Here is a 24,197-nt window from a genome sequence, read left to right as displayed (position 1 = left end):
TACCATCTTGGTTCTGTAAACCTAACTAGCTGGTGAGTACATCGAGAATGTTTTGAAATTTTAAAAATGTGGAAGATTATTAGATCGAAAATTCAAAAATGCTTAAGTTTCTATCAAACTAGCATGTTAGGTTTAGTTGCACGTTTGAATATTATTATTAAGTAATTTTCTGAACATTGAGGTTAACTTAGCCTATAAATTTAAACAGCAAAGTTTGACATACTACATATTAAATACATAACATATTAAGTCTTCTGTTACTTTCATTACTTGATGCTTTGTTTAAAATGTGAAGGCAACTTACATTGCAGATCATGTAGCAGCTGCACAGCAGTAAGTATCTTAGCACGATGTTCCGGCTGATGTATACACAGATAATCAAGATCCGAGGGCTCTATTTCCCTGAAGAGTTCCAGATCCTCGTATCCGTTCAATACGAAAACAGGAATGTGTTCCTAAGAAGATATATTATTCGATTTATATTATCTTTCCTAACCTGATCCAATATTCAGATGTCGATTCGAATAGTCTCATTTAGTGAATATTATTTATTTATAACAAATGGGTCTAGGTTATATCTACGTCATACTTATGCCCTAGTCAGTCAATATTTCTCTAAAACAATAAGTGACGCACTAGTTGCGTCATTTAATGTCTACTGAAAAGAAGATATGACACACCATGTGCGTCATACAGTGTTTGTTATTTTACAAAGTATGTGAAGTGTCATTTAATTTTTACTAAAAATGAATGAGGCATCAGTGCATCATTGTTTATTGGACGTAACCATTGACGCAATCAGTGTGTCATTCAGTGCTTATTTACTAGTGACATTAGATGTGGCATTTTTACTTGAAACAACTTATGATACACTATATGTGTCATATGGTGCTCTTTCAAAACAGGTTAGGATATAGCAAGTATGTTATGGAATGTTAATTTAAAATTACTAACGACGCAGTCAGTGTGTCATACAGTGTACAATATATGACGCACCAGGTGTGTCACAACCTATAATGCACTGAGTGTACGAATTATTATTTGAAACTATTCATAGCACACTAAATGTACTATTCAGTGCTTATTTGACCAAAATTATGATAGATTTAGTGCATCATGCAGTGACCAATCGATGACGCACCAGGTGTGCCCTTCAAAGAAACAATATTAAAAAAATTAGGGTGATAAAATTGAACTATTGGAATACTAGTAGTTCTAAAATATTCTAGTACCTAAGTACCTAGTATCTATTCTAAAACACTATCAAAAGAATAAGTTGAATGCAAATATATTTTAAGTACTTAAACATAAAACTTTAAGCACTCAAATATACATCACATGGAACATAACAATGCAAGGATATAAAAAGGTAAAACCTTAAAGCTGATCAAAATTTCCATAAACCCATTAGTCCCGCTTCCAAAAAGCCAACTAGTCGCCATTAAAGAAAAAGTGCGGCGAGATAAGCAGAGAATGGGAAGAATAAGCTGAAGGGACGGAGGTACACGAAAGAAAGTGTCGATAAAGAAAAAAAGAGGAACCCGACACGGTTCACGGAATCGCGTGGATTGTAGGCGGCATAAAAGGCGTACGCAGGACAAGATGGTGGTTGGGCATATGGTTGAAAAGGAAGAGGTCCAGCAAATAAAGAAACATATAAAAGCAAGTTCTACCCTGCTTTGCATTCGAAGCGATGCAAATGCGAATCGGTTTGTTCGAGTCGTGGCAAGATATTGCTCTCTACCTGAAGATTCATTCTCTGCAAGAGCTCTTGAACGGAACCAGGCTTCTGCCTGTATCTCTGGCCCCACTTTCCCCGCCCTTCGGGTTCACCACGCCTTGGAACTCTGTCGTTCAGTATCTCGACGTTTATGAACTTGAAGTGGCCTATCCTGTTGTGCAAGACACCCTTCCACAGACCGCTTTTGTTCATTTGCACCACGTCGATGATGTCTCCCTTCTGTAACAAAAGCCGCGTTTGCAATTTGCCTGATCCTTTACGCGTGGAAAATCCTCGACAACTTTTTCCACTTTGTAATTCGAAAAATTGAACACGAGACCCTACCGAGTTAGACACTCTTGTTACCAAGTCGTATTCAGTCGAGAATTATTGAAGAAGGGATGTCAATACTTTTCCTCAACAAATTACAGAGTATAAGCTACTGCGCTCAGTCGGTTCGGCAGTAAAAATACTTGCAAGTCTCATCTGGTTAGGAGTTTGGTTAGTTTTTGATTAGGTTCAAGGTTAGTCCAAGGTTACTATTCTTCCCGATGGTTCTACTGCTTTGAAATGCATATTAGTTTTGTTGGCTGTATTCGCAAGTTTGATCAGGTTTGAGTTAGGTACAGATGCAGGTTTAGGTTAATGTAACATTCGCTCAGAAGCATGCGTTAATCCCCGCATAGTCGGTTCAAAGAGTTTACAAGTTTGATTAGGTTTCAGGTTAAGTTTAGAGATTACCCTTGTTCTGAAATTAATTTCCATTTCCTCTTTTCAAAGCCTCCGGTGGACTAATTTTCGTCATCAAAATATTCGCCAATTATATTTATATAACCCCTGATCAATAGCATATCTGCTTTGAGGTATATATGTATTTCCGCAAATCAGGCTCTGATTAATTGCGAAGGGGAATGCACACAAAATTAATCCCTAAGCTGAACCTCAAACTGCATGTTCTATTTACATTAAGTCCTTGCTTCTAAGCGGCATTTTTCGACGAACACAAGATAAAGAAGAAATTGAACCAAACCTTGAATTTCAACGCCTCCTTGTCGTAAGGGCTGGGCGTATAGTCGACCAGGGCTCTAGCCCTGCACAACACGGGTCCTATGGCGCTCGGACTGACAGCATCCCTATCTTCGCAAGATATCGAACTGTGATTGCTTCCTGCACGCACAAGTGCTTGCGTGCTGGAGCCACTGCCGCTAGGAAGGCTCTCGACGCTGCTGGCGCTACATGGAAACGCATCTGAGGATGTGCGGTCCTGGCGCAGCCTCGAAATCTTCCGTTGCACATCATGCCTTAAGTTTCTTGCCCTGCCTGCAATTCCTGCCCTATTTTCGCCCTCGAGTAAAGCGCTAGCTTCCGACTGAAAATTTTAACGATACGTTACGGGACGCTGACGGCAAACATCCGTTGGCCATATTGAAATGAACAAAGGAAACAGCACTGCCTCTCTAAGATATCCTAATTTCTGGTTCAATAGTTTCCAATTTGATCGAAGTAAAAAAGCCTCCAAGAATGAGGGTCATTTAGAGAAGCAATGCCATATATCGAAGAGTTACACAGAACGGTTTTTGAACAATCGCGGTAGGTTCTGAAGAATGACTTTCGATGTTTCTGTTGGTATTTCGAGATAGTCGTTTCGTGTAGCTCCTCAAAGGTGGTCGATAAAGTCTTTATACAAAAGGGAACTGGAACCATTTTTCTGCAATTATAAAGATTGTTGAAGATTTGAGGACATGCAACGATAAGGCACGACCGTGGAAGATTCATAGAGGAGCGATGAACCTCAGCTTCGAGCCTGCGTGACGTCATTGTCGACTTGTCGGTGGTGTACTCGCACGTGTTGTGATTGTATAACTCGTGATGATGTACATAAGCGACTACTTTTGGTGTGTACATTCTTAACGAAACGTTACTGCACAGCACGATCCAGCGAAATAGGTCATTCGATTCGATCGGGATTAAGTAACGACCAAAGCTTGCATGCATTTGGCTCTAACGATAACGATACTTTATATCGATTTACGCTCGGCTAATTTGATCCGACGTTTAAGTTCACTCATGTAAAAAATCGTCGAAGGAAAAGAAGAGGTGTTGCGGATTTTTCAGATGAGTGAAGATAACCGATGTGAAAAGATTACTTACCGGATTGTCACGATAATTAAAACAAAAAGAAGAAAAAATATCCTAGTTTAAATGCACGCGAATTTGTAAATGGAAGACATGGCTACGATGAAGTGGTAGTGTCGGTATACTTTGGATTTCAGTTATTATCTTTATTATATTTCGGAAAGATTATATACCACATACATTGTATTCTATATGCCAAAACGGAGCGAAAAGTCTTTTACTACTTTGCAATCGGACGCTTCGTTTTTGAGATATAGGCGATTAAAGATTGGGTACTATACTCTTAGGATACAAGAAGTGGTCGCTGTGCGCATGCGCAACCACGTGACTGTCTCGCGCATGCGCAGCCACGTGATTGATCGCGTATGCGCAGCCACGTGACTGCTCGCGCATGCGCCTATGGTTCAAACACGAAGCGTCACATAGACAATCTTTAATTACTTATATCTCGAAAACGAAACTAGCTACAGCAAAACGATAAAGGACTTTTCGATTCGTTTAAGCACAGAAAATCTATAGCTGTCGAAGTATCCAATCCTTTTCCAATATTTTGCGTAATAAACAGACATTTCTGACTCTTTCAGAATAGTACTCATACTACTTTTTCGTATATAAGTTTTCAGTTTAATAATTTACATGGAACGAGTTAATTGTTATTTCCACTAATATTTATGTTAAATAATGTTACATAATAATGATTGTTAAAGAAGCATATTATGTTAGAAAGCCTTTACCTATTATCCCCTTAGAAACCGACGTTACCAACCACATAACATGCACTTTTACGACGTTTAATGATTATGAATGCATATTTAAGAGAACATACTTCTAGTATCACGATTATGGGACACTGTACTAGCACAACACAAAGGACTTAACTAGAGCAGGCATGCACATGGGTTGCCCGTGTATAGGCCTTATTTGCGAGCACGGTTTATTGCGGGTTATTGCTAGACTGTGGAAGTGACATAGGAAAGGAATGGGTGATTCTAGCATATCTCAAAAATAATTTGTCTCTAAAAGTAGGTCGCAAACATGGTATAACATTACTTAATATTATCAAAAGTATTTTACTGTTACTTCAGTAATGACATAACTTGCTATATTAAAGATTCTATAAATCTCGAGTAGACTAAAGATATGACAAACATAGTTCTGCTGAGTATAAAAAAATTGTTGTTATAGCTTGTTACCATGTTTTTTGATGGACCTAGGTAATTTGAACTATGGTAAATCTAGTAAAGGTATATTCTCATGAATCTCGAGTTCTAAACTTTACCCGCCGCTGCAATGCGCCGTTTTGCCTCGTGGGCAGCCGTGCCCGGCTCGCAACTGGTTGTGCATACCTGAACTAGATAGAAAGGGAGACACTCGTGAAAGGAGAACTTGTATATGACACGTACTGTGTGTACGGCGGCCGAGTGTTGCTTCTCGAGCTCTTCTTGATCCTCGTAGTCGCTGCTCTGGCTTGGTGATAGTCCTTCCTCGCCGCTACTCCGGCTCTAAAACGTTGATACTCGCAGAGACAGTTCTAATCACGCATATGTAAAGGATAAGCGGGCTCTAAATCGGTCTAGTTAGCGCGTAATGCCATTAGAGGTGATTAGTCGTTACGAAATAGAAGCTAGATGAAAATTAAATATGGAGATAGAGAGAAATACCATGGATTATAGTGGTAGTGTCAGATAACAGCAAAACAATGTCACAATGTGTATCATAAATATTAAGTTACTATACGTGCACAGTACGTAGATCAGCCCAAAGTGTGCATGCTACGAATTCTTTGAAAACATAAAGAAATAATAACATTAACAGTATTTTTGGTGGTTCTGTCTTGATATGATTCATTAATTTGTAAATTCGAGTATAATTGTTTAGTCGATGCGTTACTGATTCGGTAACTTTAATTGAATTATCATCTATCATCTGATTTTTGTCAAAATTAAAATTTGACGTGAAATGAAAATTCAAATTAAAATCTCAATTAAAAATAGTAACTGTTAATTGCAACTAATAATTCAATTAAAATTGATGAAAATAATAATTCAATTAAAATTGTATCATTACCAATCATTTAATTCCTGAAACTAAATTATAAGTATTATAATTTCAAGATTGATAATTCATAATAACAGGTAGTAATAATTCGATTTAACTAAAATTCAATTTGTGGAAGATATTAACCCACTGAATTATTATTGAAATTATAATTCCAATTAACGTGAAATCATTAGTAATGATTTAATTGATTAATGAAATTAATTCCAAGATACAAATATACAAGGATTAATTAACATCATTAAATATGTAATAAGATACATGTTGATTACTGTTAAATTAAACATCATTACTTCATTAAAAGTTCATTAAAAAAATATACCAATTATAAAATTGATATCCTGTTATAAAATTTTTCGTAGAATAATTATAAATAAAAACCAAATTATTAAAGGTCCCCAACGAAACATAAATTGTGCATTAAATTTCGTTTATGTGCGTATAATTTGTTACAAATAAATGATAGAGGATTAGAGAGATATTCAATGACGCTGTAATAACAACAGGATACAGGTAATAAGATCGATCAAGTTTTCATCAAAGCATGCCTCGCCGGAACACTTTAAAGTAAAGCATTCCTCTGCGAATTGAATGTATGCTTTTATGTACAAACTCCTGATATATTGTTAATAACGTAGAGCGTATAAGTTGCGATATAAGACACTATAACGCGTAGCAGAAACTGAGAGCAGCGTACTAGACGATCCAAAAGTTTGAATTAAATTTCTAGAAAGTTGTATTCTCAGCCATTCACTGTAAACTTCGTGTGCGAGGTAAACTCATGGTTGTATAAAAAAAACTTGGGTTCAATCACATTCTTATTTTATGCAGTGAAAATGAAAAATTATGTAAAATGACGAAGTGTATGTTGAATTGGATAGTAAATAATTCGTCAAGAAATTAATTAGTAATAATTTGTCAAGAAGTTAAAATGTTCATTAAATGAATAGTAAAGTAAGAGAAAATATTACAGAAGGTAATTCCTAACCTCTCTGGTAGAAATGTTTCATTGTCCTAGCTTTTGAATCTATGAATGTGAAATTATTTAGTAATGAGGAGATTTATTAGAGTGATGGATTAAGTGATTAATAATTACTGTTCGTAATATACAGGGTGTCTCACAACTAGTGGTCCCTGAAATGGAGGGGTAGCTGACGTGATTCTGAATAAGATTTTCCTTTGTAAAAATGGGGTTTGAAGCTTGGTTTTTGAATTATTAAGGAAAAATACGCACCAATCAGAGCGCGAGGATTACCATGCGTTAGATTCCTACGTTTAGAATTACTACGCGTTGCATCAGTACGCAATGGACTAATATGCGTTGAATATCCACGCGTTGGATTACTACGCATTAGATATCCACATCCTGGATTACTACGCGTTAGATTACCACGCATTAGATTCCTACGCTTAGAATTACCACGCGTTGCATTAGTACGCGTTGGACTAATATGCGTTGAATATCCACGCGTTGGATTACGACGCGTTAGATATCCACACGCTGGATTACTACGCGTTAGATTACCACGCATTAGATTCCTACGCTTAGAATTACCACGCGTTGCATTAGTACGCGTTGGACTAATATGCGTTGAATATCCACGCGTTGGATTACTACGCGTTAGATACCCACACGCTGGATTACTACGCGTTAGATTACCACGCATTAGATTCCTACGCTTAGAATTACCACGCGTTGCATTAGTACGCGTTGGACTAATATGCGTTGAATATCCACGCGTTGGATTACGACGCGTTAGATATCCACACGCTGGATTACTACGCGTTAGATTACCACGCATTAGATTCCTACGCTTAGAATTACCACGCGTTGCATTATTACGCGTTGGATTACTACGCGTTGAATATATACGCGCTAGATTACTACGCGTTGGATATCCACATGCTGTATTACTACGCGTTGTATTACTACGCGTTGGATTACTACGCTTAGAATTACCACGCGTTGCATTATTACGCGTTGGATCACTACGCGTTGAATATATACGCGCTAGATTACTACGCGTTGGATACCCACACGCTGTATTACTACGCGTTGTATTACTACGCGTTGGATTACTACGCGTTGGATTACTACGTGTAGGATTACCACGCGTTGCATTACCACGCGTTGCATTACTACGCGTTAGATTACCACGCGTTGGATAACTACGCGTTATCCGAAGCTCCCGCTCTCGCGTCTGCGCATGTGTAATCCTCGCGCTCTGATTGGTCCATGTTTTCCCTTAATAATTCAAAAACGAAGCTTCATACCCCATTTTTGCAAAGGGAAATTTTATTCAGAATCGCGTCAGTCCCCCCCCCCCCCCCCATTACAGGGACCACTAGTTATAAGACACCTTGCATATTTAAAGAATCTTCAAAGAGTAAAATTACTTCAAATCGGCCATTTTGTGTACAAAATATTGATGCAACAATTCGACAGGTATTTTAGCTGCAATTTGACCTTTCATAATTTGCACTCTAATATAGTATAATATAATTATCGAATATTAAAAATAAATTTAAGCTTGAAACCGATATGCAACAAGTCCTATTTTACACCTTCATACATTCCCAAATCGGTCGTCAAATATTCAACGAACTAATATTTCCATTTTTATTAATTTTCAATCTCCGTATGACCTACAGAATACTAGACAATATTCTTGCAAAACGCATGTCCGATTGAGCGTTTATATTTGAACAATTCTCGATTCGTTGCGTTCGGTTCGTTAAGCGTACTCAACGCGAATCAAGTTGCTAGAAAGGGACATATCGTTTAGTTCACTTAGATACATGTGTAACTGTGTTAGTTTGCACAGTTGCCTATCTATACACGGGGTGTTCCATAAATCTTGATACAGGACACAATTCTATACGAAAGAATAAGTAAAAAATGTGGGACAAAATATTTATATCTGAAGCATAGTTTTTGCGGAAATCGAGTATCAATATTTATTAGGTACATTTTATTATTTGGGAGCTGCTGGTTCAACTCAAGTTAGGTACTGTTAGTGTACTGATTAGATTATTTACTGATTTAGTATGATCTCGAATAATACAGCTAGTTTGAATAAAGAAGTTTTTCTTCGACTCTCTTTTAACGTTTTTGATGCGACACTTGATGAGCGTCCATTTTGTAGTATGTACTCTGTCAAGATGGCGGCGACTGGGGCACTGCCGCTACACATGTCACTGTAACTTGTTACAGCTTCAAAAATACTTTAATTCTTTAGTAGAAATTATATGGACCGCAATATTAAGCAAGTTTGTAAGATTAACAGTCCATATTGTGTACAAACGAGCCAGAGTAAATTACAAAGCTACCTAAATACACTTGAATATTCAATCTCGACTTCCCCAAAAACTACAGACATACAAATTTCGTTGTACCTTCTCAATTTACTTTTTCATACGGAATCACCCCCTCGGCACGACTTATCGAACACCCCGTATACAGAAAATTCAAGAGAGAGAGATAGAAGATTTGTTAAAAGGTGGTATGGCGAGACCACACTAGGAATGAAAGCCTTGATGGCGTACAGCTAACCGGCACGAAAAATCCATATTCATGAATACCAGACGCTCTGGTGGTCGGGTATGCATCTAATCTGGAGAAATCTCGTGCTTCCGCGGCTTGAAGATGTTGATGTTTCTTCTACCGATGCACGCGGACGTACGCACATGAAAGCGTAATAGTCCTAACCTATAGGCAACTTTCCACAAAGCCGTGGCGTTCCACCAAGTAAATGGATTAGTATGCGACTCTGGTACTGTTTCATTAGGTAAACGGAAGGCTATATCGAGGTATACGATCATACTGAATTGCTCGGAACAATTTTCTTGAATTGAACTTTTCAACTTTTTGCACCCCTGTTAACACCTGTATTGGCGGAACAAGTAGTTCTACCCACACTTAGCTTCTTTCAATACTCTCTAAATCGGAATCGGTGAAATCGATAACAACTCGGATAAATCGTGAGTATGCTACTGTGGAATGGTTGCTGATTCAATCAGGGAAATAAATCAGTGATTTGAAACGGTTACTGATTTGATCGGTGCTACCGATCGAGTTTAGTAATTATTAATCAATGTGAACTGCATAACTTCAATGACTTTTAGCATTATTTATTTACAGTGATGCATTGATTTTGACGTTCTTTTTTTTGTATAAGAATTATAAAACAGTGAAGTTTTCAGTGATTGAGATTTAGAGAGTGTGTTTTATAATTTTAGCATTTATGCAGTTATATTTATACAATAATCCTAAATATTTCTTTAACATATCGTAGGAGACAATGAATGAAAATGTGTCTAATGTTGGAACAACAACAATAATTTACTACAAAATTATTATTTTTCATTTTTAAAATGTCAGTCTCAAAATATAATAGATACACTATTTTAGAATTTAATATTCATTGAATTTGACTTTAATACTAATTTTAACACTAACACTAATTCTTTGAAAGAACGTATACGAGAAAACATAAACATCTACTTGCAACAACGTCCGCGATGGCAGCGCCGTAAGTGGCAGCCATGTTGTCTGAGCAGATAAATTTCGAGTCAGGTTAGGTTAAGTGTTGATGTTTGAAATAACGGTAGTGTTGATGGTGTTTGTCATATCGTCGATGGATCAAGAAACTGGTGGTTCCTACTTATGTCCACCGACATAGTCGACAGTCTTAAGTTCATACCTTGTCCTTTGAAAATTCAATCAATTATATTGTGCCATACAAAAACATAGGTATCAACACCTGTTTAGTAGACAAGAAGAGAAACAATGAAAAACAAATGAAACAGAAACAAAGGAAGCCATAACGTTGTCACTTTTGTCACACCCCGTATATTACATTTCATGGTTTTGGGACAAACAAAAGTTATGGATTAATGACAGAAATATTAATTCAACAGAGTGAATCCAAGTACAGAATTAAAATAATGAATTCACTATTTGTAACCTATGCATGTGATAACCTTGGACGCACGTGTTGCGTCATTAATTATTTCGAAGTACTTGATGACGCACCAGATGCGTCTGTGTAGATAACTACTTTGATGACGCACTTGGTGCGTTTGTGTAGATGACTACTTTGATGACGCATCTGGTGCGACTGTGTGGATGATTACTTGATGACGCACCAGGTGCGTCCTTTCAAATGACTACTTTAATGACGCATCAGGTGCGTCTTGGTAGATGACTAATGACGCACCAAGTGCGTCTTCGTAGATGACTATTTAATGACGCACCAGGTGCGTCTTGCACACGTCTAGTGTGTTATTATTAATTTTTTGTAGTTATGTAACGACGCATTATGTGCGGCACAGTATATCTTAAATAATAATTTCTGAATGACGCACCATGTGTGTCATATTTATTGTAATTGGATTCACCCGAAAATTCTGAAATAATAGATTACAAGTTTGTGGTGTAAACCTAAAGTGTTCTTACAACGAGCATTAACAAGATTTAACCACGAAGACATTCAGGTGTAACATCTTAAACCAGAAAGTAGCTGTCAGTGTTCGCATCACTTATCAGTACCGATAAGGACACGTCTGATCTCTTTCTCGACGGTAGATTTATGGTTGAACTTACCTGGACATCACTGCTCGCGTAATCCCCGCTTTCTCGAGAGGCTCTAGAATGTGTAAGCGGTATGATAGTCGGTGGATTATTGTGACCTTGAGGTACAATAAGTCCTCGCATCGTCGAGGTAGCTCCTTTTCTGGATCGATCACGCGGAAGGCTGATGTCCCCGGCTGTTCGCAGCGAAATAATACCTTCCCCTCTGTTTTCTGGCCGCAGATTTAACGTGAAACATACTCTGAAATACCGGTTTAACCATGATTGTCAACACTGTTACGAAAAATGTTCAAATATTGGGATTGAAAGTAGTTTATGTACACAATTTTCAGTTGTCGAAGACTGTAAAATTTAATGTACATGGACTCTTATTATATTGCTATTACTGCTTGTTGAGAGACTTTTATAGGCTTTTATAGATGCATAGTAGAGATGCTCTTCCGCCATTTTGATGTATTAGTCGTTTAGTAGACTATCGATAAAACTCTGACAGTCAAGTCGAAGTCTTCTGCTCTTACACCTCCGCCCATTGCAATATAACGAGAGTCTACTTTGTAATTTAGAAATAATAATAATACAAGTGTTATTAACAAATGTTTATAAGCCAGTTATGAAACTTATGAGAACTCATGGAACATTATTTCTCTTCATTTTTATTTTTCTTAGGATACCTATGTGTCTACTATGTTATTATTATACAGGGTGTTTCAGTAATTCTTCCACAAAACATTTTCGTTATTTTGTATTAGTATCATTAAAACAAAGCAGTGTTCATCGAAATGAACACAACATAAACATATTTAAATTTATTAATTGTTACAAGCTAATATTGGAAGTGTAATTAACAAAGTTATCGTCAGACTTTTGGTATTCTGCAAATTCATTTTGAGGAAGTTTCAAGTAAGAATACATTCAACGATCCCGTTGATATGTTGGTGGTATTAGATGAATGCCAACGAAATTTCAGACGCGCTGCTGAGATCTGTGCAGTCAAATATTCAGAAAGATCAGGGGAATTGGGCATTCAAGCGTTTAGAGTTTAGAGGAACATCTTCGACCGCAGGCCTCTGCTAAATTGCCATACCAAAAAGGAATACGTTCACTATAGCGTGATACTAAAACTAGCAATGTTTTGGTAATTAACAAGATTTTTAAGAAGACTTTTTTTATTATTGAAGATTCTTAATAATTTTAATTATCATCATTTGCATTTGTTGTCAAACATTTCGAAATTTTACTTCAAGATTACGAGGTCATAAAATTATAGGTTACTAGATCGATTTTGATCTCAGTTATTATATCATGACGATACAAGTGATCTAGTTCTAAAATTATCGTTCTAAAAAATGACTTCAAGTTTTCTCAAAAATATAACCTTGAGATATGTGAAAATTATGAAAATGTAAAGAACGAAGACTTTGTGTAAAAGTTTTTGTCCACCATAATATTTGTCTTTTCCAACAAAATAATTAATTTCCTTGATATTGTCGTGTGTCGTTAAAAATACAAATATTGCAATATCACAGAACTAGTGAAACACCCTGTATGTTATCTTCAAGTTATCATTACGTATCATCTCCTAGTAATATATCATTGTATCACCTTCCATTTTGAATAGTCGCAGTTGGCACTGGGCCACCACTCGCTCCCATAAGGAAATCTTCAGGGTCTGATTCATACGGAGGCTCGTCATACCAATGTTGACCTCCAGGACCTGGACCTATGCCTCCTCCGCAACGTGCGTCTTCGTCGTACATGTACGTGTCATCTGCAACACAACAATTCCTTCTTCATAACTATCATTACTTACAATATTAGTGTGTTTACAGAAACCAATAGACACTGGTTATCAAACATAAATAAACGAATTTGGTAGAAAATATTTGAAAATAAAAATGGATATTTGGAAATACAATGCTGTAACAATGCTGATCAAAAATAAGGAAATTAAACGATATTATATGAATTAAAATGTTCTATCCGACCGAGAGTAGCATAAATGCATGCGTGAGCGGGGTGCTCTTAACGGCTATTTATCAAACGACCATTTATCGAACGTTCACTTACATTTGATACAGGTAATAAATAACTGGCAAAGAACGAAAAATTTGTATCCATGAAAGGTATGTTAAATTGTCTATAAACAAGTTCGGGTTTGAACGTGATAATATAGCGCAGCAATGTAAACTAGGCTTAATGCAAGGTAATCTGAGACGTGAGAGAAGACCTCGAGTATCGTTGGTGCGAAAGACCGAGGATCAGGCAGACGCGTGTGGGCGCGAGAAGAAACGAAGGGACCGGGAATGGGAGCCATGGAGAAAGCAGTCAACGGGTGTTGACGATAACAAGATTAGCCAGAATATAGAAGGGGCTTCGTAGAAAAGCTACTGCTTTTCGGAACGACGCAATCGCAAATAAAAGCGCTGACTCAGTGATAAATCGCTAATACGAAATTTAAAGGGCGCCCGACACATCTCTCCTGACACTTTATTCGATCCTTTTCGAATCTGATACGTCCTGACTGAAACTACAACTAATACCGTTCTTATAGTCCCCGCAATTCCGCCGTAAGCTTAACGACAGACAAATGGTACATCTCTAAATATTTCAAACCGTTTAAAGAACGCAGGGTAATTCCGTTCCCAGGGAATGAGATTTCGTGAAAAAACTACGAGGGAAACCATCAGAGGACGAACGTTCGAAATGAGTCCCTGGAGGGCGCGAAGAAACGTACGAAACTGTCAGGCATTTGGGAGTCGATTCTCGGGGTCTGGATGGCACGTGCACGTTTTGTTCAAGGTAGATATACCACATAGACTCACACAGGGACAGCATTAAGTAGAGGATGTGGTTGGTCGAAGGAGGATGGATATAGATTGCGGAGAGACAAGGCGACAACTAGCTAGACTGTAGTTAACTGTTAGAGGTTACACTACTTGATGTACTCACCTCCAGGGAGGTGACCTCGCCCGTCCCGTCCGAGTTGCATTAAACCTTGCCGGATGTCCCTTAGTATCTGAAACAGAACAATAACGGCATGGTGAATGGACGTTCATTTCATAATGCGATCAAAAGTTTACTTTCGTTTGATCAAATATTGCGTTACTTATAGATTATTCACTTTTTAGTCTTCTGACTCTTATGACTGTTCAAATCCTTCTAGTTCTCAAGTTCCTCAAGTTTTTTTCAGTTCTTCAAGTTTTGTAAGTTTTTCAAGTTTTTCAAGTGTTTCAAATTCTTCAAATTTTACAAATTTTAAATACTTTCAAGATTCTTTAGATTGATCAGATTGTTCAAGTTGTTCAAGTGGTTCAAGTTGTTCATGTTATTCAAGTTGTTCAAATTATTCAATTTATTCAAATTGTTCAAGTCGTTCAGATTGTTCAAGTTATTCAAATTATCCAAATTGTTCAAATTGTTCAAATTGTTCAAGTTGTTTAAGTTGTTCATATTGTTCATATTGTTCATATTGTTCATATTGTTCATATTGTTCATATTGTTCATATTGTTCATATTGTTCATATTGTTCATATTGTTCATATTGATCATATTTTTCATATTTTTCATATTGTTCATATTGTTCATATTGTTCATACTGATCATATTTTTCATATTTTTCATATTGTTCAGATAATGAGTCCGTTCAGATTGTTCAAGTTTTATAGATTGTGTATATTGTTCATATTGTTCAGATTGTTCAGACTGTTCAAACCGTTCATCAAGACTAACGTATACATAAAATGTTTAAAAATTTTTTAATTTTTCGTCATCACTTTTAATTTTGTAGCGAGGGTGCATTATACGTGGGTTTTATCCTTGAAATATAGTTAATACTTATAATAACATAAACCGTGCGTACACAACATTATATTAATCGTATGTGTCCCAAAGAGGTAAAAAAAAAAGAAGAAAGGGACGATGACGAGGTGGTCGTCCACGGGATTATCCCGCAGTTTCTCGTGCAGCAAAGTAGAAGTCAACCGTTTGGCGGAGAAAATAGAAGGCGGGGAACACGGTGGAAAGAAAAAGGGGGGTTGTCCCTAGGGAGCAGTAAACCCACAGAGGTAGAAGTGACACTAAAACTTTTACACGGATACCGACCTTTATTTCCATATTGCTCGCAGCCTCAAAGGAAACTCTCCGCTTTATTTCTTCCTGTCTTTTTCTGCCTGTCTGACTAGCCTACGGCCAAGAGCAAGCAGTTTCGGTCAATTTCTGGGAGATCCCTTTCGCTCCCTTTAAATTCCCTGAAAGGCTATGCTTTTCTCGCATATGAACGTCAGTTTCGAGTGATTAACATTCAGACTTTGCTTTTAGTTTAGTTTGAAACAACGGATAATTCTCTGCTCGTATGCTGCCGGTTCGGATATAGCGGTGCCGTAAATTATACGAGATTTTTTAGGGATATAGGGATTTTGGGATGTGGGGATTTTGGGATGTGGGGATTTTGGGATGTGGGGATTTTGGGATGTGGGGATTTTGGGATGTGGGGATTTTGGGATGTGGGGATTTTGGGATGTGGGGATTTTGGGATGTGGGGATTTTGGGATGTGGGGATTTGGGGATATGGGGATTTTGGGATTTGGGAATTTTGGGATTTTGAGATGTGGGGATTTTGGGATATGGGGATTTTGAGATATGGGGATTTTGAGATATGGGGATTTTGGGATGTGGGGATTTTGGGATGTGGGGATTTTGGGATGTGGGGATTTTGGGATGTGGGGATTTTGGGATGTGGGGATTTTGGGATGTGGGGATTTTGGGATATGGGGATTTTGGGATTTGGAGATTTTAGGAATTTTGGGGATTTTGAGGATTTTGGGATTTGGGGATATAGTGATTTGGGCATGTAGGGATTTGGGGCTGTAGAAATTTGGGGATGTAGGGATTTGGGAATGTAGAAATTAGAAAATGATGAAATTTCAGAATTTAGGAATTTGGGGATGTAGGAAATTAGGATCTAGGAATTTAGGGATGTAGTGATTGAGAGCTGTAGAGATTTGGGGATGCTAAGACTTAAAGGATATAGGGATTAGTGAACGTAGATATTAGGAAACGGCGAAATTTACGAATTTATGAATCTGCAGATCTAGGGATTTGAAGGTGTCTAAGAAATTAGATAACTTTGAAAAATTTAGAAATTTATGAATTTGCAAGCTTGCAAGAAACCATAAAAACAAAATAATTACAAAATCGTGAAAATTGATAAAATAAATAAAAGAATGCAGGGTTAAAAAATTATGCAGAAACGTGCTTGAGCAAAAGTTCACGTAGCCCAACGTAGGGTATTTAAATAATTCTTGGTATAATTTCCTTTTATCCTAAAGGAGCCTATCACGATCAAACCAATCCGTGCAGCAGCTCATTTATTTCCCTCCTTCAATTCCGTAGCGCGTTCCCTGGATCATCGACAACCCTGCTCTCGTCGTTCAACCAATATTAGCTCTGGAAGCCAATGGTTTTATCCGATACAATGCTCCCCCTGCTTTCCAACCCTCCAATCCGATGTTCGACGAAATTCTCGCAGCAAGAAATTTGCATGTGTGCGAACTCTCATCTTGTGCACTCGTTCTTCCGTCTTTTTCGAGCATTTCTTAAATTGAGGCACTACGCTGCTCTATGTGTCTTGAGCGATACTTCTTATTATGCAAAACAGCGAGATCGCTACCGATATCATCATAATCGTTAATGTGTACAGCCATGTTATGCCGTGAATTTTTTATCTGCAGTCGTATGGCATCGCTGCCAGCGAAATGTACTCCCGCCTTCGCTTGTTTTTCCTTTAAGCGCTTTTCTTTTTATCGATTTCTTTCGGTGGGGGCGTTTCAATTCGTGGTATATTATACTAGCTTTGCTGTTATGCTGTGAAACACTATACTACGAAATATTGTGGTGGGCAGGTCGTTATTTTGGGAATTATTGTATTAGATGGATTGTTAGTTTAGGAGTTTTTGTATTAGGTGGATGGTTAGTTTAGGAATTATTTGATTAGATGTGTTGTTAGAGTAGGAATTTTTGTATTAGGTGTATTGTTAGTTTAGGAATTTTTGTATTAGATGTATTGTTAGAGTAGGAATTTTTGTATTAGGTATATCACTATTTTAGGAATTTTTGCATTAGGTGTATTGTTAGTATAGGAATTATTGTATTAGCTCTATTATCCTAGGAAATATTGTACTAGGTATACGTTCATCCTAGGAAATATTGCTACTAGGTATACAGTTATCCTAAGAAATATTGCACTAGATGAACTTTCATCCTAGAAAATATTGCAGTAGGTATACCTTCATCCTAGAAAATATTGTTACAGGGTGTCTCACAATTAGTGTAGGTCCGTGAAATGAGGGGTTGCTGACGTGATTCTGAATAAGATTTCCCTTTGCGAAAATGGGGTATGAAGCTCCGTTCTTAAATTATTAAGGAAAAACAAGGACCAATCAGAGCGCGAGGATTACGTATGCGCAGACGCGAGAGCGGGAGCTTCGGATAACGCGTAGTTATCCAACGCGTGGTAATCTAACGCGTAGTAATGCAATGCGTGATAATGCAACGCGTGGTAATCCTACACGCAGTAATCCAACGCGTAGTAATACAGCGTGTGGATATCCAACGCGTAGTAATCTAGCGCGTATATATTCAACGCGTAGTAATCCAACGCGTAATAATGCAACGCGTGGTAATTCTAAGCGTAGGAATCTAATGCGTGGTACTCTAACGCGTAATAATACAGCGTGTGGATATCTAACGCGTAGTAATTCAGCGCGTGGATATTCAACGCATATTAGTTCAACGCGTACTAATGCAACGCGTGGTAATTCTAAGCGTAGGAATCTAATGCGTGGTACTCTAACGCGTAGTAATCCAGCGTGTGGATATCTAACACGTAGTAATCTAGCGCGTATATATTCAACGCGTAGTAATCCAACGCGTAATAATGCAACGCGTGGTAATTCTAAGCGTAGGAATCTAATGCGTGGTACTCTAACGCGTAGTAATCCAGCGTGTGGATATCTAACGCGTAGTAATCCAGCGCGTGGATATTCAACGCATATTAGTTCAACGCGTACTAATGCAACGCGTGGTAATTCTAAGCGTAGGAATCTAATACGTGGTACTCTAACGCGTAGTAATCCAGCGTGTGGATATCTAACGCGTAGTAATCCAGCGCGTGGATATTCAACGCATATTAGTTCAACGCGTACTAATGCAACGCATGGTAATTCTAAGCGTAGAAATCTAATGCGTAGTAATCCAGTGTGTGGATATCTAACGCGTAGTAATCCAGCGCGTGGTAATCCAACGCGTAGTAATGCAACGCGTGGTAATCCTACGCGAAGTAATACAACGCGTAGTAATACAGCGTGTGGATATCTAACGCGTAGTAATTTAGCGCGTGAATATTCAACGCGTAGTAATCCAACACGTAATAATGCAACGCGTGGTAATTCTAAGCGTAGGAATCTAATGCGTGGTACTCTAACGCGTAGTAATCCAGCGTGTGGATATCTAACGCGTAGTAATCCAGCGCGTGGATATTCAACGCGTATTAGTTCAACGCGTACTAATGCAACGCATGGTAATTCTAAGCATAGGAATCTAACGCGTGGTAATCCTCGCGCTCTGATTGGTCCATGTTTTTCCTTAATAATTCAAAAACCAAGCTTCGCACCGCATTTTTGCAAAGGGAAATCTTATTCAGAATCACGTCAGTTACCCCCCATTTCAGGGACCACTAGTTGTGAGACACCCTGTATCTTCTGATGTGATACATTAAATTACTATTATTTATGACAAGGCACATCATTTTCCTCTGCACAATATTCTACAAAATGGACGTTGAAAATGTACTATATTTCACTAGCAACCTATCAATTTTTTATATTAGAATTATTTTTCAATAAGTGAAAAACTTCAGTTTTCTTAAATGGAATGCCATTAACATTGTATGCTTTTAATATTATATGAAAGCTTAATATATTAAGTTGTCTAAATATATTAAGACAAATTAATTCATGTGTAGTCTATAACTTTTGAGGTTATGTCATAACCTAAAAATATTATATTGAAATTTTCAAAAATATTTTATAATTTAAGAGATAACTGTATTGAAATGTTAAAATGAATCATCCTGTATATTATACGTATTTCTTATATGATCCCTATATGTATAACGATTATGTTAACACAATTAAAAGAAATTTCTTAAGCATATAATTGAATGGTCGAACGATCTTATAACCCCAATTCATTAAATCCTTTCCTAAACACACTTTACACATCTCCCTTCATATTCGTAAATAAAATTTCATTAGTAAATTAAAACAAAAAAAAAAAATTGCAGAGCAGCATTCAAACTTTAAATTGCACTCACCTCCTCGTGTTCTTTATGAAATCGCTCCTTCTTCCTCAGTGCCTCTTGAACTTTCAGCTGCAAAATACAAAGAGATTAAAAAGACCTATATATACTAAACTGACCAACAATCCCGAAATAATATAAAAAAATTCATTAAGGCATTCCGTGAATTTGACGCGAACGAAACTAGGAAAATAAACAACAATTTTACTCCCGTGACCTAAATCTGTTTATGACTTTCCATGAAAAGTTTTCAATAGCGATAGTACACGCGGCGAATATAAATATAATTTAACCGTTCAAACTCCCGGCAAGTTGTTTGTAAACTTTTTATCGTTCATCGGTGTTGATTTCATATTATGATTTTCAGGATGCGGTATTTTTAGTATTTCGAGCAAACAGTTTAGGATGTTTTGTTTTCAATTGGACGTACCCTGTGTATAGTTTCCTCGAAACTGTTTGGTTGTCCACCGTTCATCTGAAGGTACCGTAATCGGTCGTAATCCCGTGGATCCACCATGGAACGTAGAATCGTGTGTCCCATGTCTGGTCCTAGTCCCAATCCACTTTGTAGTACACTGTCCGGTGTATCCACCTGCCATTAACAAACAGGAAAATACGGTGTTACTTAAAGTTTACAGGCAAACGATAACATGTCTTAATCCTATAGTCACGTAGAAGCTATGGCTTCTTTAGTTAATAAATATTAGCTATAATCATTTGTAGTAATTCAACTAATACATTATGGTATGCTTGTAAAATTTTTGTAGGCAAATAGATTGCTACTTTTATACCCATTAATTTGTTTTTTCTATTTCCTTATTTTATTACTTTGTTGTGTTATTTTGTCAATTTTGCAGGTTGTCATTTTTGAGGTTGTCATTTTGTGAGGTTGTCATTTTGTGAGGTTGTCATTTTGTGAGGTTGTCATTTTGTAAGGTTACCATTTTGTAAGGTTACCATTTTGTCAGATAGTCATTTTGTTATATTGTAGTTTTGTTATTTTGTCATTTTGTGGGTTGTCATTTTGTGATTTTGTCATTTTGTGATTTTGTCATTTTGTGATTTTGTCATTTTGTGATTTTGTCATTTTGTGAGGTTGTCAATTTGTAAGGTTACCATTTTGTCAGATAGTCATTTTGTTATATTGTAGTTTTGTTATTTTGTCATTTTGTGAGGTTGTCATTTTGTGATTTTGTCATTTTGTGATTTTGTCATTTTGTGAGGTTATCAATTTGTAAGGTTACCATTTTGTCAGATAGTCATTTTGTTATATTGTAGTTTTGTTATTTTGTCATTTTGTGATTTTGTCATTTTGTGAGATTGTCGTTTTGTAAGGTTGTCATTTTGTAAGGTTGCCATTTTGTAAGGTTACCATTTTGTCAGATTGTCATTTTGTTATATTGTAGTTTTGTTATTTTGTCATTTTGCTATTTTGTCATTTTGTGAGGTTGTCATTTCGTCAGGTTGACATTCTATTATATTCTAGTTTCGTCATTTCGTCATTTTGTTATATTGTTGTTTTATTATTTTGTCATTTTGTTACTCAGTCATTTTTTTATTTAATCATTCCATTACTTAGTCATTTTGTTACTTTCTTATTCCATTAACTTGTCACATCGTTATTTTGTTACTTAATATTTTATCACACTATTTCATTAATTTTGTACATTGTTACTTTGTTACTTCGTTACCCTGTCAATTTATTATTATATTTCATTATTTCATTATTCCATTACATTTAATTTTTGCTACTCAGTTACATAAAAACTATGTTATTTCACAGTTCCGCCATTTTGTTCTCATGTCACCATACACTTCCGCCATCTTGTTATACCGCCGCCTTACAATTTTACCATCTCATTCTTTCGCAATCGACGCGAATTTATAAAACATAAAATTTATTAATTAAATTGAAACGTCCCCTAGGTTGACATTTAAAAAAGCCCGAAGCAAGAAAGTCAACATTCCGAGAGCCATTAGCCGAATAATTAAGACAGAAACTGGAGTATTTTGGCTATGTAACTTGAAGCGTTCCAAGTATTTACAAAGAGCATCCTTCTGGAGGGACGATCTTAAGCGGAAAATTTGTCTTCCGGTATGGAATTGGCATGGACAAACATCTCAGGGAAGAACAAATACAACAATATTCAAATAATTGTAACAGTGTATACTGCAATAAAAAAAGAACACATATAAAACAACCTCACTTCCCTTATACATTCTTTCTATTTTATTATTCTTCAAATAAATTTTAAACGTTATGTTTTTTTTTTTAATAAAAGAAGCTTTAAATATTATCATTTTATATACATTTTGCAGATTTAAACGTTTAATATTTATCGTAGGTCAACTTTAAAAGTAAAATACTTTAAACGAGTTAAGAAATGTTTAATGTAAAATATTTGTATTGAATCAATATTAAGTTCAGAAGCTCAAGAACTGTGTACATGAAATATTTAAAATAATTTAAAAATTGTGAACATCAAATCTTAACTAAAATAGAACAGTAGAGTTAAAGCAAGACGAAATGATTATACAATAAATGTGAATATATTGATGCTGCAAATTAAGTTCCGAGGCTCAAGAACTGTGTACATAAAATATTTAAAATACTTAAAAAATTGTGAACATCAAATCTTAAATAAAATAGAACAGTAGAGTTAAAGTAATGCAAAATGATTATACAATAAATGTGAATATACTGATGCTGCAAATTAAGTTCAGAAGCTCAAGAACTGTGTAAATGAATTATTTTAAATAATTTAAAAATTGTGAACATCAAATCTTAAATAAAATAGAACAGTAAAGTTAAAGTAATATAAAACGATTATACAATAAATGTAAATACACTGACGCTGCAAATTAAGTTAAAAATACAGGAACAAAATTTGCAATTAAAATCGAGAGGAAGAATAGCGTTTAAATGACAAAAGGATCGTATTAAGTCACATGTAGATGCAATGACTCGTCCTTCCAGCAATGAATTCCTTTGTTAGGGAGCAACAATAAGTATGGCATTGTCAGCATACCTAAGGCGTATACGTAGCGAAGAAGCTGACACGTGATGTTAAACCGTGGCAGTGGTTTCTATTTACCAAAGGGATGAGGGTAATCCCTGCAAACGTCACCGAAACTACGTACACGTCGAGGACTATGTGTGTATATCGTAACTACCTAATAAAACTCGATTCCACAACGTGGCGTCGCGACAGCCCGTGTTAATGTCTCACGAAGCGTCTGACGAATTAGGCGATGTGACATTGACGTGCATTTGGGAAAATTTTCGGTGAAGTATGTACAAGACGTCTCAACATTGCTTCGCACCTTTACACGTTGTTAAACTTTGTACTTTAAGTTGATACGAGCGTTATTTTACGTCTTTCGTCTGGTTTTCATCATTATAGGTTACTATAGTCTGTTTGGTATGATTAGTAATTAGTTATTATTAGTTATTATTAATTATTATTAGTTATTATTACTTATGTGTGTTAAGGATGTTGATAGAATGTTTATAATAGTTGTCAGACTTTAACAGATTTGTTGATGTGCTATAGAGTTTTACTGTGTTCTTGTTTTAAGTTTTTTGTTTGATGGAAGTCGGCCATTTTGTATTAGGAATATTAGCAAACGTTTGTAGGACCATCTTCATTTAACTTCAACTTTCAAACTGATATGTTACATATGCTGTTTTATGATATAACTATGTCATTGTGACATGCAAATACGTCGCATAAATTCATTACTAGTTACAAGTGACAGTTAGCCATTTTGTGTAGCCATGTGCCTTGCAAAATGGCGGACACACAGTTACAGCTTTAATCTTGAAGTTGCTATGTAATCAATGTAATATTATGATATTTCTACATTGTTGTCATAACAATTGTTGTCGTAACAATGAATATTCATTGTTTAATAAATATTTAAACATTAGTCAAAATATTTCATTTAACATTTTGAACTTGTTTATAGAATAAGCCCTAGTATTTTCCGAACACTCAGAATGATAAAGCATCGTGCTGTATACAGTGATCTAAAGAACGTGTAAATACCGATACATAAAGTCCAGTATCGGTATTCGTTAGCCCTGAAGAAAGGTGATGCGGTTTCTTTAGTGGCGAGTACTATCCAATGGATGCTTTGAGTTTTACAATGGGTCGGTTTCTTACCGCGACAAGATGCCCAGGCCGTATTTTCGAGTCTGCTTAATTAAACAAGATATCAGAGAGCGTTTGTAGGGCCTCCGACGAGATCCTTTTCAATCCTTTCGTTACCTTTTCCCCTTTTTCTCGCCCTTTTTCTTGCAGAACCTCTTGCTTTCTTCCACTGTCGCTCTT

General features: G+C 36.4%; 1 protein-coding gene across 8 annotated transcripts in view; it reads right to left on the bottom strand.

The window, feature by feature from the left end:
- Window positions 1-24,197, bottom strand: part of LOC100883627 (uncharacterized) — a 427,612-nt gene that overhangs the window by 7,978 nt on the left and 395,437 nt on the right. For 5 of the 8 annotated variants that reach the window (XM_076532931.1, XM_076532933.1, XM_076532932.1 and 2 more), the window contains exons 7-15: window positions 20,294-20,455; window positions 19,879-19,935; window positions 14,457-14,523; window positions 13,110-13,275; window positions 11,520-11,748; window positions 5,260-5,358; window positions 2,751-3,089; window positions 1,745-1,960; window positions 305-455 (exon numbers count right to left, since the gene is read on the bottom strand). In XM_076532931.1, the coding sequence (XP_076389046.1) occupies window positions 305-455; window positions 1,745-1,960; window positions 2,751-3,089; window positions 5,260-5,358; window positions 11,520-11,748; window positions 13,110-13,275; window positions 14,457-14,523; window positions 19,879-19,935; window positions 20,294-20,455 (1,486 nt within the window). The remainder of the gene's footprint in view (window positions 1-304; window positions 456-1,744; window positions 1,961-2,750; window positions 3,090-5,259; window positions 5,359-11,519; window positions 11,749-13,109; window positions 13,276-14,456; window positions 14,524-19,878; window positions 19,936-20,293; window positions 20,456-24,197) is intronic. The other 3 variants (XM_076532938.1, XM_076532939.1, XM_076532936.1) reach the window with 3 other exon arrangements.

Source organism: Megachile rotundata, chromosome 6 (genome assembly GCF_050947335.1).
Source record: "Megachile rotundata isolate GNS110a chromosome 6, iyMegRotu1, whole genome shotgun sequence".
Classification (NCBI taxonomy): Eukaryota; Metazoa; Arthropoda; class Insecta; order Hymenoptera; family Megachilidae; genus Megachile; species Megachile rotundata.
This window is presented reverse-complemented; position numbering and strand designations above follow the sequence as displayed.